This window comes from Piliocolobus tephrosceles, chromosome 8, assembly GCF_002776525.5.
Source record: "Piliocolobus tephrosceles isolate RC106 chromosome 8, ASM277652v3, whole genome shotgun sequence".
Classification (NCBI taxonomy): Eukaryota; Metazoa; Chordata; class Mammalia; order Primates; family Cercopithecidae; genus Piliocolobus; species Piliocolobus tephrosceles.
This window is the reverse complement of record NC_045441.1, coordinates 24,393,856-24,410,032: the sequence shown is the minus strand read 5'-3', so window position 1 is coordinate 24,410,032 and position 16,177 is coordinate 24,393,856. Positions and strand designations below refer to the sequence as shown.

General features: G+C 37.7%; 1 protein-coding gene across 6 annotated transcripts in view; it reads left to right on the top strand.

Annotated features, from left to right (window-relative positions):
• HERPUD2 (HERPUD family member 2) overlaps nucleotides 1-16,177 on the top strand; it is a 51,460-nt gene that overhangs the window by 19,543 nt on the left and 15,740 nt on the right. For 4 of the 6 annotated variants that reach the window (XM_023183010.3, XM_023183013.2, XM_023183011.3 and 1 more), the window contains 3 exons: nucleotides 939-1,016; nucleotides 3,756-3,869; nucleotides 6,807-6,961. In XM_023183010.3, coding sequence (XP_023038778.1) covers nucleotides 939-1,016; nucleotides 3,756-3,869; nucleotides 6,807-6,961 — 347 coding nt within the window. The remainder of the gene's footprint in view (nucleotides 1-938; nucleotides 1,017-3,755; nucleotides 3,870-6,806; nucleotides 6,962-16,177) is intronic. The other 2 variants (XM_023183014.3, XM_023183015.3) reach the window with 2 other exon arrangements.

The following is a 16,177-nucleotide window of genomic DNA, read 5'->3' as shown; positions in this document are numbered from 1 at the left end:
ACCTTTGGTGTGTAAGGATGCCTGAACCACAGATCTTAGTATGATAATTTCTATTATGGCTAGTTTTAATATAAGAAGACCCTTTTGTAGTAGCTATGTTGAATACATAGTCTTAAAAATTGTTATAGTTGTGGCTTGGATTTGGCATATTTAAGAATTACTGATATGGCTAGTATTTGTTTTGATAAAATGCAAAGAACATTCACCTGTTTTGCAGTTATTAAATAGGCCTTATGTGGAGTATATACAGATGCTTTAATTTTTACATAATTTCATATTTTGGTTGCATATAGAGATGGCAACTGACTCTCCATGCACTTGTGTTGATTTTTCTTTAGTCTTGTGTTTTTGAAAAGCTTAACAAAGGTATTTGTGAGAATGGTAGGAATAATAATTAGAATAGTAAGTAAATTTGTAACTAAATCTAAATGGCTCTTGAATTAAAACCAGTAAATTGTTCTGCACAATGTTAGTAAGGAAGAAAATAAGTCATATATTATCTCAGATGAAAAATTGACAAAATAAGGCAAAATGATTCTGGTGACCTTGAAATTTTATCCTACTGTTGACTATTAATATAAGGCCAACCACTTTCTCATTTATATAGTCTTGAAGATTTTTTAATGATAGTCATATATGCATTGCATTATGGTTGAAAAGACAGACTTCCAATTTACCTACCTCCCCCGACCCCACCAGGATAATATTAATTATCTGTACTTTATTATAGCTGCAATAGATAAATTACCATTTGCTGAACTCTTAAATGTTTTTTCTTGAGTAGAATTTGGAAAAACAAAAGTTCTTAAATTGTGTCAGTTTTCTGCTTACTTGTGCCTAAAGGGAGTTTTATTTTACCCATAATTAGGCATGTTATTCCCAGCCTTCAATTTGCATAATTAGAAAAGTTGAATTCTTTTCTTTGTCCCATTTCTTAGTTGACGAAGGATCAGAGATTGGTGTATTCGGGCAGACTGCTTCCCGATCATCTGCAGCTGAAAGACATTCTCAGAAAAGTAAGCTTTTCTATCACTATTTGATACCAGATACATTCAGAATGTGAGAGGAGATATGTTCTGAAATTGTATTCAACCAGTTCAGTTTTTAGATACTTAAAATCAATCCCTTTGGGTAGCATAACAAGTAAAGATAAATTAGAAAGTAACATGATAGTTTCTTGCTAGTTTAGGTAACGGTTCTGTATATTCATCTGATAGTTAAATCTAAAGTAGGATTATGTATTCGTGTTCAGGTATTTGTCGTTTTTTGTAAGAAAATGCTATTGACGTCAGCAGTGCAGAAGTAGAATGTTCAGTAGTGGTGACGGATTTTCATTGATAACAATCTTTCCTCTAAATCCCCTTTTTGCCAGCTGCATGATATTTTTATACAAATTGCGTGAGTTGGGAGTTTAATTTCAGGAGGAAATTGCGTGAGTTGGGAGTTTAATTTCAGGAGTTTAATTTCAGGAGGTCCATCAGTTAGCAAACTTTGTGGGTGCTCAGAGCTAAAATATATTTCAATACATTTTTATATTTCAATATTTTTAATAAAATCAGCTCGAAGGCTAGTTATTTTAGTGGTAGCTTTTAGCTCATGTTCGTTTGTGGAATTTATACTTATAGAGCTTTTCAGCATTTGAAATGTTGCTTTTTGTTGGTGAGTATAGCAGAATTGAATTTCTTCTATGTTTTGCCTTAGCTCTTTAACTGTTGTTGTGGATATTCCTTATCTAATTTAGAAGATCTGTATCTTCTCCTGTATGTTTATGATCACCTGTGGGAAACTTTAAAAAAATTAGTATATTCCTTCTGCTTAGACAGTTGACATTTTAGCTTTGCCAGTGTGACTTCTTGCTGTTATTGGAATTATGTAGTTTCAAATTGCTAACATGGTGCAATACTCACTCCCTCAAAAATAGCGGATTTTGCAGCAGGTTTTTTGTCTTTTTTCTTTCTTTCCTCTTTTTTTTTTAAAGACATACATTATTACCCAAAGCCTGTAGTTTATGTTTAGGGTGCACTCTTGTGTTGCACATTCTATGAGTTTTGGCAAATATATAATGACATGTCTCCACCAGTATAGTATCATTTAGAATAGCCCTGAAAACCTCTGTGTTCTGGCTGGTCTTTTTTTTTTTTTTCTTGTTTTTATGCTGGTGCTCAGAAATAAAATATATTTCAATATAGTCCTTTCTGCCATCTGCTCTTTGAAATACAAATATATTAATTATTTTACCCCAAGGATAGCTTAAATCTGCACATGAAGACTTTTTAAAAAGATTTTTGCTGCCAGAAATGGTTTCAGGCCAGACAACTTAAAATAAAAACTGCCTCAGTCAAAGAACTCTTGTGCCCCTAAATAAAACATGTTGAGTAATATGTTTATATTTTAAATAGTTCTTTCAACTGTTTTTGTTAAAGTCAATGTACCCCTTTACTTTTTTCAGTTTAAATGCTGCCATTAGCTTTACGTATTTAGTCACAAAATGTTTTATGGAAACATTCCCAAGATAAATAAATTCTGTGAATTAATTGTGATTAATAATGACCTTTTGGAACTACGTTTCTAAGGATCAACATCTTATACTTGTATGCTTGTTAATATTCTGTATTAAGAAGCTAAGAGTGGCATTGAAAATTAGGAGTGTCTTCAACCTCCTTTGCCAGGCATACCTTCTGTCATGCTGTCTCTGAAGCCTTTCTTTAGCATTCTAACCCTAAACTTCTTCCTCCAAACTCCTCAAGTAATTAAGGTTGGACTTCTCAGTTTCATGCAAAAAAGACTGTTCTCTGTTTCTGTAATTGTGCTGTAGTGCACAAGTCTACTCTCTTAACAATATCATGAGCCTCTTTAAGGAAGGGCCTGTTGTACTCTTTCTTGGATTTGCCTTCAAATTAAGCACAATTATAGGTTCATGGTAGGCAAGTGATACATTCTTAGTTTCTGGTAACTTTGTTTCCCTTTCTCATCGTTTGAGTATCTTTCTTTCTGCTCCTTTTTCTTTGTCATTCTGTTCTGTTCTTTTTTAAAAACTTGCTGACTCATCCCTCATTGTTCTCTGTCCTCCTTTATTCCTTCTTTCCTTTCCCCATCTTATTTGCTAGCTTTATGTCTAAGTATAAATAAATATGCTCATGATCTCACTAAGCTAAAATGCCAACCCCCACTGTTATTTGTTACGTTTTTCTTCAGTCATATTTGTAAGTTTATGGAAAAACATGGGATACTTACAGAATATAGTTTAAATGTATGCTTTATATCTGCTTATAGGTGTTATAGATGAAAATAGTTTTTGACTCCAAAAAGAGTAAAAAAATCACCTTGCTAAAATTAAGGCAAACGTGATTATGATGAAGTTATTTGAGTTTCTTTTATTGTTGCTAAGCCTCAAGTGATGGAAATATGTAAACTGTAAAAAGTTTAAGATGCTAGATGTTTTCATGCTGAAATGATAGATTGTACTGATACAACTTTCACAACATTGTTTGCTTTAAGACTGCTTTGTATGCAAAATAATTTTTTAATACAGCAGTTAGAGCATTTAGATCATTTTCCAAGTATGGAGAAGATTTGAATTCAAAAGGATCCCAAATAAAATGACAAATTTACCTTCAAATGATAACAATTTATCAGTAGTAGAACGGCTAGGCTGTAAAGGGACCTAAGTTTTAAGTATTTCAGTTTAGCTACTGACTTTTTGAACTGTACATTTTGTAGTACTACCCTTTAAATGTAATCTTCTTTAATTTTAGCAAGATGAGTATCATATGGTTCATCTAGTATGTACTTCTCGGACTCCTCCCAGTTCTCCAAAATCCAGCACCAATAGAGAAAGTCGTGAAGCATTGGCATCCAGCAGCAATTCTGTGAGTTGTTTTGGGAGGAGTATAAACATTGAACTTTTCTTCTTCATCTTCTTATTTTTTGCCTCTAAAAACTAAATGAAAAACAGAACAATTGGAGCTTGTGGATTTTGAGATTGCGTTTTGAACTAAAGTTAGACATTTTGTAAAGTTTACCATTTTGAAAGGTCTAATACGCAGTGTTATCCCTTGAAGTCTATTCACCATGAGTTATAATTTGCTGTATGGCAGGTCAGTAATAGATTTAGTCTTCAAAGGTTTAATTACTGGAATACTTAGAAAACGGAATTATGTTATGGTTATATAATATAAATTCTTAGGCCAATGATGTTTCAGAAATATGCCAGATATTTAAAATAGTATATTTGATTCAAGGTAGATTAAATTGTTTAAAATTTAAGTACCCTAAATCTTCTTGAAGTAGATGACTTGGTCAAGGATTTTGTTTTTTAAAAATGACTGGATTTGGGTGTACCTTCCACCTGCTTGGGGAGGTAATACTTAATGTGCTAATTTCTTTCAGACTTGGGTATTCATTCCTCCATCCTTATTTTTCCATCTGTCTAAAATTGTTTTGGAAATGTTTTGTAATAGTTGACTTTCTCAATTTAGACATTTTCTCTAAATTTCAAAGACATTGTCCCCAGTCCTCTTATGTTATTTTTGATTTCCCATAAAGGCTTTCTATGACACCTTTGCAGGTAAGAGGATTGGATGAGTGGAAGCTTGCTTTCAACTTCTTGAGCAGGCAGGGAACTTGTATACTGCTAAGTATGCTTTCCTTGTCAAGAATCCAGCCAAAGCTTGAAAGAGAGCATAAATGACAGGGGTGGGAACTAGTTGAAAGCTCTCTCAATAGATACTAGTTAACTGCTGCTTTAAGAAACTAGCTTCTCCAGTTGCTATATTTAATTAGTATTCTCTTAATGGTAAGTACTTCCTAGTACCAGCCATGGGAATTTAACACATTAAACTAAATAAAATATGCCTTGTCAAAACACCCAAGGGTCTTTATATGTTTCCTGTTTTGGCATGGAAAGGCACAGGCATTGGCATTGGCACAGAGTTTTTTTTTGTAGTTGTCGGACACAGTTGCATTGCTCCAATTTTTGTTCGGAAACAACCCTCTGACTTTGACTTCTCCAGTGGGTTGCTCAGCCATGATTTTGTATCTTTAGTGTGTATATTTGTTTTTTTCAGAGTGTTATGAAAGCCTGAAAAGTATCAAAGGAGTGTTAAGTTGAATTCACCTTAATTTTTCATGGTTCAGAAATTTCAAGGGATTTGAAAATGTTTTAAAGATCTAATCATAAAATAATTACCTAATAAGGTCAGAAATCATTAGTTCTAGAGAAATTAGGTTGTGCTGCCAAATGACTAGGCTTTTCTTCTAATAATTGTATTAATGAACACCATATTATGATGGCCCATTTAATGAGAAATCTTGCCGAAAAAGCAGCCTTTCCCAGTTTATGTTCCTAAGAATCCAGACTCCTTAGTAAGATATTCGATATCTATTGTGTGTGAAGTAACATTTTAAAGTAAGTTTTTGTTAGTCTTGCAAAAGACTGGTGTGGGCTGTTTTGCAAAAGACTGTTTTGGACCTTTCACATGGCAGGACTTAGCATGGGAGTCATGCAGAAAGACATCCTGTCAATAGGAAGGCAGTATGGGTAAAATACAATTTAACAAACTTGTTAAAGGAAGGATGTTAAAATAATACTGTACCTAGCTTTTTAAAGTGGAAGAACTGTAATTTATGTAAAATGTAATTGTGTTTTAAATGTACATGAAACACTTGACAAACTATTTTTAAACAAATTGGGATGGTCTTCAGGGAGTTATATTGTTTACGGTTACTGAATCCATGAGCACAAGATTAAAAAAATTTGAGCATGAGAATAAAAAAATCCCGATTAACATTTTGATCCTCATAGTTCATTTTGTAAAAAAGTAATATTTGTTGGTGATTTCTATAAACTAATAGAATTTTAGAACTGAAAGGAATCTTGAAAATTTAGTCCAATCTCATTTTCTGTAGGAAAATGGAGACTCTGAGAGGTTAAGTGAACCTTTAAGGTTATACTTCTTGTTAATGTCAGAGATAACACTAGATTTTAGATCTTTTGATTTCTAGCCGGTTTCTTATTACTTTAAACCAACGTGTTACCAATAGGATGTTGTACAGTACTTGGCACATAGTAACTGTTTAAATGACTCAGTAATTAGTACCATTTATTGAACACTTTATATGTGTTAGGCATCATGAAAGGAGCTTTGTAGGCTGGGCGCGGTGGCTCAAGCCTGTAATCCCAGCAGTTTGGGAGGCCGAGACGGGCGGATCACGAGGTCAGGAGATCGAGACCATCCTGGCTAACACAGTGAAACCCCGTCTCTACTAAAAAATACAAAAAACTAGCTGGGCGAGGTGGCGGGCGCCTGTAGTCCCAGCTACTTGGGAGGCTGAGGCAGGAGAATGGCGTAAACCCGGGAGGCAGAGCTTGCAGTGAGTTGAGATCTGGCCACTGCAGTCCAGCCTGGGCGACAGAGCGAGACTCCGTCTCAAAAAAAAAAAAAAAAAAGAAAAAAAAAGAAAGGAGCTTTGTGTGCATTAATTTAATCATCTGAAAAGAGCTTTTTATGCATTAACTTAATCCTCAGAATTTAATATGCTTATTTTGTGTATTATTCTGCTCCTCCTCAGCCATTTCTACTTGAAAAAATGGAATATTTTAATTTAATTAAGCAGTTTTGATAAGTTTTGACTTATCAAAATTAAAGTATCTACTTATACTGGACACAAGATTTAAAACAGCAAATTTCTGAAATTTAGTTGTTTTGCGGAGGGATTTCATAAATACATTTTTAGTAATGTGCCTGTAATTTTATGATTGTAAAGAACTAAATCTCCTTTTAAAAATTATACATTTTTGTTTGTAGAGTTCAGATCATTCAGGATCAACAACTCCATCATCTAGTCAAGAAATGTTGTCTTTAGCTGCGGGTTCTTCTTCGGAAGGATTGAGGCAGCGTACCCTTCCACAAGCACAAACTGACCAAACACAGAGTCACCAGTTTCCATATGTAATGCAAGGGTAAGTGAAATTGTGGTGGCTATGGAATGTGATTGGGGCCCCCTAGAAATGAATTCCTTTTGATTTTCACCATAGCCTCTTTGCAGCAATTAAAGTACATTTTAAATTTATTCATATACTTGATTTTATATTTTGAGAACTAGAGGGTTAAGAAAAGCACTGCTGTTGAAACCTGGCTGCACATCAGAATCATGTAGGGCAGCGCTTTCAATCTTGAATGTTTGTCCTAATCACTGGGAGACCTTGCTGAGCTGCAGGTTTGTATTCAATAGGTATGGGGCCTGAGAATCTGCATTTCTGACAAGCTCCCAGATGATGCTGATGCTTCTGATGTTTGGACCACACTTTGAATAGCAAGGATCTACATAACTAATTTTTTTTTTTTACTCAGTCTCATTATAGATCTACTCAATTTAGTCTTCAGGGGAGTGTGGTTGAGTGAAGGTATATTTGGAAGAGTACAGATCCCAGCAATCTGTTTTTAAAAGTTTTTAAAAGTTCCACAAGTGTTTCTGATCAACTTGGTAACAACTGTGCTAGAGTAAAACCATGATGTATTATAGGGATATGCTAACCGCTGCATGTTGTCCAGGATCTTTGTTGTATTGATAGTTTTATAAAGCAGTTTTCTTAAGAAGCTTGCCACAGTCACCCTATATTTAACAATTACAGCAGGCCCTTTGGGTTAGGCACTTCTAGAGGAAATGCAGCCACAGGTAAAGCAGATCAGAGAGTAGGATCTTGGAGAACAGTGGCACAATCTTAGCTCACTGCAACCTCTGTCTCTCTGGTTCAAGCAATTCTCTTGCCTCAGCCTCCCAAGTAAGTGGGATTACAGCTGTCTGCCATCATGCCGGGCTAATTTTTTGTATTTTTAGTAGAAACGGAGTTTCACCATTATGACCAGGCTGGTCTCAATCTCCTGACTTCAGGTGATCTGCCTGTCTTGGCCTCCCAAAGTGCTGGGATTTACAGGCGTGAGCCACCACACCTGGCTCGATTTCTTTCTTAACTAGTTTGCTTTTGGTGTGTAGAAATGTTACTGATTTTTGTATTTTGATTTTGTGTCCTGTGACTTTCCAAATCTAAGAGTTTATTGGTGGAGTCTTTATCTACAAAGAGGGATGGTTTGACTTCCTCTTTTCCAATTGGGCTGCGTTTTCTTACTTTCTCTGGCCTGATGGCTCTGGCTAGGACTCCCAGTAGGACTCCTGTGTTGAAAAAGACTGGTGAAAGTGGGGATCTTTGTTTTTTTCCAGCTCTTAGAGGAAAGGCTTTCAGATTTACTTATTCAGTATGATGTTAGCTGTGGGTTTGTTATATATGGTCTTTTTTATGTTGAGGTATGTTCTGTCTATGCCTAGTTTGTTGAGAGCTTTTATTATGAAGGGATGTTGAGATGATCATATGGTTTTAGTCCTTCATTCTGTTAATGTGATGTATCATGTTTATTGATTTGCATATATTGAATCATTCTTGCATCCCTGGGGTAAATCCCATTTGATGATGATGTATTCTCTTTTTGATGTGCTGTTGGATTTGGTTTGCTGTATTTTGTTGAGAATTTTTGTGTCTGTGTTCATGGCTAACCTGTAGTTTTTTGTTGTTTTTGTTGTGTCCTTCTCTGGTTTTGGCATCAGGGTAATGCCTTGTAGAATTCCCTCCTCTTCGGTGTTTTGGAATGGTTTGAGGAGAATTGGTGTTAGTTCTTCTTTATAAGATTGGTCAAGGCTGGGCACAGTGGCTTATGCCTGTAATCTCAGCACATTGGGAGGCTGAGGTGGGTGGATCACTTGAGGCCAGAAGTTTTGAGACCACCCTTGCCAACATTGTGAAACCCTGTCTCTACTAATGCAAAAATTAGCTGGGCGTCATGGTGCATGCCTATAATCCCAGCTACTCCGGAGGCTGAGGCAGGAGAATCGCTTGAACCCAGGAGGTGGAGATGGCAGTGAGCTGAGATTGTGTCACTGCACTTCAGCCTGGGCAACAGAATGAGACTCTGTCTCAAATAAATAAATAAGTAAATAAATACATAATAACCACAAAAATTCGCTGGGCGTGGTGGTATATGCCTGTAATCCCAGCTGTTCAGGTAGCTGAAGCATGAGAATCACTTGGACCCAGGAGGTGGAGGTTGCAGTCAGCCAAGATTGCGCCACTGCACTCCAGCCTGGGCAACAGACCATGACTCTGTCTTAAAACAAAAAACAAACAAACAGACAAAAAAACAGTTTTGCTCAAATTTGGCAGTGAAGCCATCCAATCCTGGGCTTTTCTTTTTTGGGAGATTTTCTTTTTATTATCACTGATTCAATCTCATTACTCATTATTGGTCTGTTCAGGTTTTTCTGTTTCTTCCTGATTCAATCTTGGCAGGCTGTGTGTGTCTAAGAATTTATCCATTTTCTCTAGATTTTCTAGTGTATTAGTGTGCAGTTGTACATAATAGCTTGATTATTTCTCTTTTGTATTTCTGTGGTATCAGTTGTAATGTTTTGTTTTTCGTATCTGATTTTATTTATATGGGTCTTTTTGTTTTCTTGGTTACCTAGATAGTGGTTTATTGATTTTATCTTTTTAAAAAACCAAGTTTTTATTTTGTTGATCTTTTGTATTTTTTTTCAGTCTATCCTGATTTTTATTATTTCTTTCCCTCTACTAATTTTGGGTTAGGTTGTTCTTGCTTTTCTAGTTCTTTGAGGTGTATTGTTAGATTGTTTATTTGAAATCTTTCTACTTTTTTGGTGTGAGCATTTATTACTATAAACATCTCTCTTAGCACCAATTTTGTTGTATTCCATAGGTTTTGGTATATTGTTTTTTGACTTTCATTTGTTTCGAGAACTTTTTGTTGTTTTAGAGATGGTCTCACTTTGTTGACCAGGCTGGAGTGTGGTGGTGTGATCCTAGCTCACTGCAGAACTCCTGGGCTGAAACAATCCTTCTGCCTCAGCTTCCTGAGTAGCTGGGATTACAGGCACATGCCACTACACACCACAAACATTTTTTATCTCCTCCTTAATTTCTTCCTTGGCCCAATGGTCATTTAGGAGCATGTTGTTTAATTTCAATGTATTTTGTACAGTTTCCAAAGTTTCTCTTGTTACTGATTTCTAGTGTTATTCCATTGTGGTCATAAAAGATACTTGATATGATTTTGGTTTTTAAAAATTTGTTGAGACTTGTTTTGTGGCCTAACATACGGTCTGTTCTGGAGAATGGTCCATAGGCTGATGAGAAGAGTCTATTCTGTACCTGTTGGATGAAATGTTCTGTAAATGTCTGTTATACCACCCATTTGGTCTAAAGTGCAGTTTGAATCCAGTGTTTCTTTGTTAATTTTCTGTCTAGATGATCTGTGTAATGCTGAGAGTCAGGTGTTGATGTCCCTAGGACTTATTGTATTGGATTCTGTCCCTCCCTTTAGGTCTGATCATGTTTTCTTGATAGAGCTGAGTGGTCTGTTGTTGGGTTCATATATGTTTAGAATTGTTACATCTTTTTGTTGAATTGATCCCTTTATCATTATATAATGACCTTCTTTGTTGTTACTGTTTTTAAATTAAAGTCTGTTTTATCTGTTATAAGGATAGATGTTCTTATTTGCTTTTGATTTTTGTTCACTTAGAATATCTTTTTCCATCCCTTACTTTCAGTCTGTGTCTTTACAGATGAGATGAATTTCTTGTAGGCAGTGTATGGTTGGATCATTTTAAAAAATTCTTCAACCCCTCTGTATCTTTTAAGTGGAAAGTTTAATTCATTTATATTCAAGATTATTATTGATATGACAGGGCTTATTCCTGTCATTTTAGTAATTGATTTCTGGTTTTTGTGTAGCATTTATTCCTTTCTTTCTCTCATATTGTTTTCCATTGTAGTTGGTTTTCTGTAGTGATGACATTTAAATTATTTCTCTTTTTTATTTGTGTGTTTGCTTTACCAGTGGGTTTTATATTTTGATGTGTTTCCTTCCAGGTATAGGGCTCCCTTGATTATTTCTTGGAGGGCCGGCCTAGTGGTGATGGGTTCCTTCAGCTTTTGCTTATCTGGGAAAGACTTTATTTCTCCTTCATTTATGAAGGATAACTTTGCTGGGAATAGTATCCTTGGCAGAGAGGTTCCTTCCTTTCCTTCCTTCTCTCCCTTCTCTGCCTTCCTTTCCCCTCCCTCCTTCTATTCCCTCCCTTCCTCCCTCCCTCTCCTTCCTTTTCTTTCTTTTCTTCCTGCATTTCTTTCCTGTTTTCCTTTCTTTTTCTCTCTTTCTTTCTTCACTTCAGATGTATCTGCTTATTCTCTCCTGGCCTGTAAGGTTTCTGCTGAGAAATCTGCTGGTAGTCTGCTGTGGGTTCTAAGCATTAAGTGACTGGATGCTTTTCTCTTGCTATTTTTAGAATTCTGTCTTTGACTTTGACAGTTTTACTATAATGTGCTGTGGAGAAGACCTTTTTGAATTGTATCTATTTGAGGATTGTTGGGTGAGGTGTCAGAGCCCTGGCACCAGGAAGTGGTCAACTCACAGGTTGGTTAAAAGAATTTACTGACAACAGTACAGGTTTGAAAAAGGAAACTGTATTAGAAAGGAAGGATGCTGCAAAATAGTGCAGCAGGGTGCCTCAGTGAGAGGACTGAGCGCACCGTGGTGGATTTTCCTTAGGAGCATTTATAGACTTTTAAGACAGTAGCTTAGGGTTGTAAAATTAGTTTCAGCATGGCATTCCAGAGATGTATAGAAATTTTAGTTACTTATAAAAATTGAAAGAAGCCTGGAATCAGATGCTGACTTCAGATACTAGGGAGGTTTGATTACCTCTAAATTCCCCAGATAAGGAGTCTTGCCTCTGGGTGGCCTGTTTGATGGTCACCAGGTAGTCTTTGCTCCCTTCTAAATTGCTCAGATAAGAAGTTTTTATCTCTGGGCCTGTTCAGTGGTCACCAGGTGATTTTCACTCTCCTCAGGTACTTTTTAATGATATCAGTGTCTTTGGTAAATTTCTCATTTATATCCTGAATTGTTTTTCAGATTTTTAAATATTGTTTATCTGAATTCTCTTGTATCGTGCTTCTTTAATATCATTATTTTGAATTCATTTTCTGGACTTCACAATTTTATTTTCACTGGAATCAATTGCTGGAGAATTACGTTCTTTTGGAAGTGTCATATCTCCTTGCTTTTTCATGTTTCTTCTATCCTTATGTTGATATCTGTGCATGTGGTATAACAGTCCCTTCTTCAGTTTTTTGAATTTGCTTTTGTAGGGGGGCACGTTTTCCTAACGATGTGTCTATGCTGTTGTTTGGTAGGCCACTTTGGCTTTGATTCTGTATGTATACCATAGTATAGTCTCTGTATGAATTTTGTCAGGAACAGTGTCAATAGTGTCTGATTTCCTCAGTGTTTTAGGGTGCGGTTTTTAGTGGAGGCTGTGGTGAAGTTTTGCTGGGGACAGCGGTGTCAGGTGGGCCAATCTTTAGGTCCCAGTGATGGCAGTGGTAGGCTGAGTATGCCTGTCCTTAGGCCCCAGTGTGGCGTACGCTGGCACCAGTGTGAGATCATCCAGGTGGGCCAATTCTTGGGCCTCCAGCCAGTTTGTTTGGATGCCATCAGTGACGGTGGTGAGCTGGGCAGTTTGGCATGTCGTCAGGCCCCTAGGCAGTGGATATGCCATGGATTATGGCAGTAGTAGTGGTGGGACAAACCTCTGGCTCCCAAGCGGTCTATGGTGGTATTGGTGATGATTGCAATGGGTTGGATGGGCCAGTTCCCAAGCCCACAGGTAGTGCATGCACATGGGTGTCTGCTGTGGTAATAGTGGCAGGTTGGGTTCTCAGGCCTCTGGGAGGAGTACTCAGGTGCCAACAGTTGCGGATGGGGTAATCCACAGGCCCCTGGATGGCATGCTCAGCAACTGGAGGTGGGTAGAACTGGGCCAAGCTGGCTTGACCTCAGGCTCCCTGTTGGGTTGTGCAGCTGCTGGTTCTGGTAGGCGAGGATGGCATGATCCCCAGACTTCCAGCACAGTGTTCGGGAGATGTACTATAGCTTGTTACTGGGAGGGCTGGGTTGCTTTCAGTGACAACAGTCATAAATTGGTGGGGGGTACACTTTGGTCTCAGATGGCAGCTGCAAGCTTGTAGCCTGTCCTCAGGGTACGTGTAAATGCTCAGTAGCACCATTCACGGTTATGGGGTTGCTGACAATGTCGTGCACTTTGGCCCAAGATACATCAGTTAGCAGCACCACCTGGGAATGCACAGGGGATCTCAGTGAGGCTCCAAGGATGTGAGATTCAGGGGTTCTTGGGCCCCAGGGCAGGATGCAGCCTGATGGGGGTTGGACTCTGAAAATGATGCCTTGCTGTAGCTATTTAGGACTTAGGAGGTGTGTGGGACCCATTGTGAACTCCTCTTGAGCAGCGCCTTCGTGTGGTCTCCTGTTAGTCTGGGGGCCCATGTGCGTTAAGGGTCTCTCTTGTGGCTAGGATTACAGGAGTCTGCAGTGGGAATGTAGACTGCTGGGGGTCCCCACTTAACCTTTCCCTGCCCTGGGGAGCCTTTCCAGCCTCCCAGCCCATCCAGTGCAGCAGGCTGCCTTGCTTCTGTCTTCTTCCTTGCCTTAGGTGTTTCCTGTCACTTCTCTATTGAATTCCAGTTTTCTCCCTTAGGTGATCTACTGGAAGTGTAATTATCTACTCAGTATTTTTGTTCTTTTTTGTGGAGGAGGTGAGTATCAGATGCCTCTAGTTAGCCATCTTGAAGCCCCTCTTAGAATCCCTATTGTCTGAATTTTTAAAAGTAAAAATTTCTTATAGCCTAACACTCAGAAATAACCATATAGACCCAAAATAAAATTCTCAAGTCCCCCAGCCATCTGAGTGGACCTCTCCTCTTAGCCCAGGCACTCCAGAGTGAACCTGAAAAACTGGTTCAGGCCATGATGGGAAGGGAGGGTTGGACATCCCTTATTATACCCTCTTCCCTTTTGGAATTCAGGAAAAGCTGACCAGCATTTAACATCAACACAGACCTTAAGTCTAATAAGAAACATTTACAATCTATTCTCTCTGAAGACTGCTACCTGGAGCTTCATCTATATGATAAAACTTTGGTCTCTACAACCCCTTATCATAACTCAGACATTCCTTTCTATTGATAATAATTCTTTCACCCAATTGCCAATAATATTTTTTAAAAATCTACCTATAACCTGGAAGCACCTGCTTTGAGTTATCCTGCCTTTCTGGACCAAACCAATGTATATTTCACATGTATTTGATGTGTCATGTCACCCTAAAATGTATAAAACTAGGGTATCCCCTGACCACCTTGGGCATGTGTTCTCAGGCTCTCCTGAGGGCTATGTCACAGACCATCAGTCACTCGTATTTGGCTCAGAATAAATCTCTTCAAATATTTCACACCATTTGACACTTTTTGTTGACAACCATTACTAAGATTTTGGTAACTATCCTTCTAAACACTTTTCTATGTATACTTTTAAAATAGAAACATCATACTGTTTATTTTGTTTTGTAAACTTAAAAAAAAACAGTAATATAACTTGGACATATTTCCAGGTCAAATATAAATCCACAACTTTTTTTTTTTTTTTTTTTTTTTTTCTGGGATGGAGTCTCGCTCTGTCACCTAGGCTGGAGTGCAGTGACAAGATCTCAGCTCATTGCAAGCTCTGCCTGCCGGGTTCATGCCATTCTCCTGCCTCAGCCTCCTGAGTGGCTGGGACTACAGGCACCCGCCACCACGCCGGATTAATTTTTTGTGTTTTTAGTAGAGATGGGGTTTCACTGTGTTAGCCAGGATGGTCTTGATCTCCTGACCTCGTGATCCACCTATCTCGGCCTCCCCAAGTGCTCCAAGTGCTGGGATTACAGGCATGAGCCACTGCACCTGGCCGTAAATCTACAACATTTAAAGTCTGTGTGATTTTTCTTTATGTAGATTTACTAATTTGTTCACACATATATTGTTCACACATACTAATTGTTCACACATGTATTAGTTAGTTTTGCTGCATGATAACCTCAGAATCTCAGTGGCTTACAATACATTTTATTTTTCTTGCTCACAGATCTTTTAGTTACTGGTATAGCTCTTCCTTGGGTTGTAGATTGAGTTAAGATCTGTTTCAAGTTTCTCATTCTCTGTAGATCAGTCATTTCCTAGCACACATTCATCTCATGGCAAATGACAGGAAAACAAGAGGGCAAGCTAATGTCTGAGCACATTTGAAGTCTTCTGCCTGTCACATTTACTAATACTACATTGGCCAAAGCAATCACATGACCACTCTCAACAGCTCAGCTGTGTTGAGAGGGGGAAGTATTGCAAAATGACATCTGGTGCTGTGCTGGTAAATGCTTACCAGCTGGCTTTGGGGGGTGAGGGAAATAAAGCACTAGATTTGTAGCATTTGCTGATTTCTATGGTGTAAATACTCCCATCATGGCTCAGCAGTGTGCTGTTATGAGCTAGATGAGCCAGCGTAAACCAGTTTTGCCACTGTGTAGCAGATAGTATGCATATATAATCCTGTTATAGAAGACTGAAGAATTGGGGCAATCTTTTACCATAAACATTTGAGTCAGTCTTTTTTCCCATGAAATATTACCATAATCAACATTCTTAAATGTGTGTGCTTACATATTAGCAGTTATTATTTTAGGATAAATTGTGAGAAGGGGAATTCCTGAGTGTTCTGCTACTGTGAACTTAGGCAAGCTGCATAACCTTTAAGTCTTCTTAAGTGTTCAAAGTGCTCTTAAGACTTTTTGAGGCCCTTTTGCAAAATTGCAGTAAAGTTGTACTAGTTTACTTTCTCAGTAATGTTAAAGATCCTGAGTATCTTTACTTGTACAGATATGTACTTGCTAAAGTGATAAGTTGGAATGTCCATGTTTTAATTTGAGATATGATAAAGAGGCATTCTTTATGTTTTATTTGTGAGTTGCTTATTTGTTGGTGTGGTGATATCTTTAAAAATTCATTTACCACACTTTATCCAAAAGGATATTAATAACTAATACTTATTGAGCATTAGCAGAAGTTAGGCATTGTATTAAGCACCTATATGTGCCTTACTTCACCACATTTTATACAAACTCTGGTCTCGGCACTGTTATCTGCTGCTTATAGAGGAGGAGAATGAGACTTAAAGGTTACGCAGCTTGCCTGAGTTCACAGTAGCAGAACTAG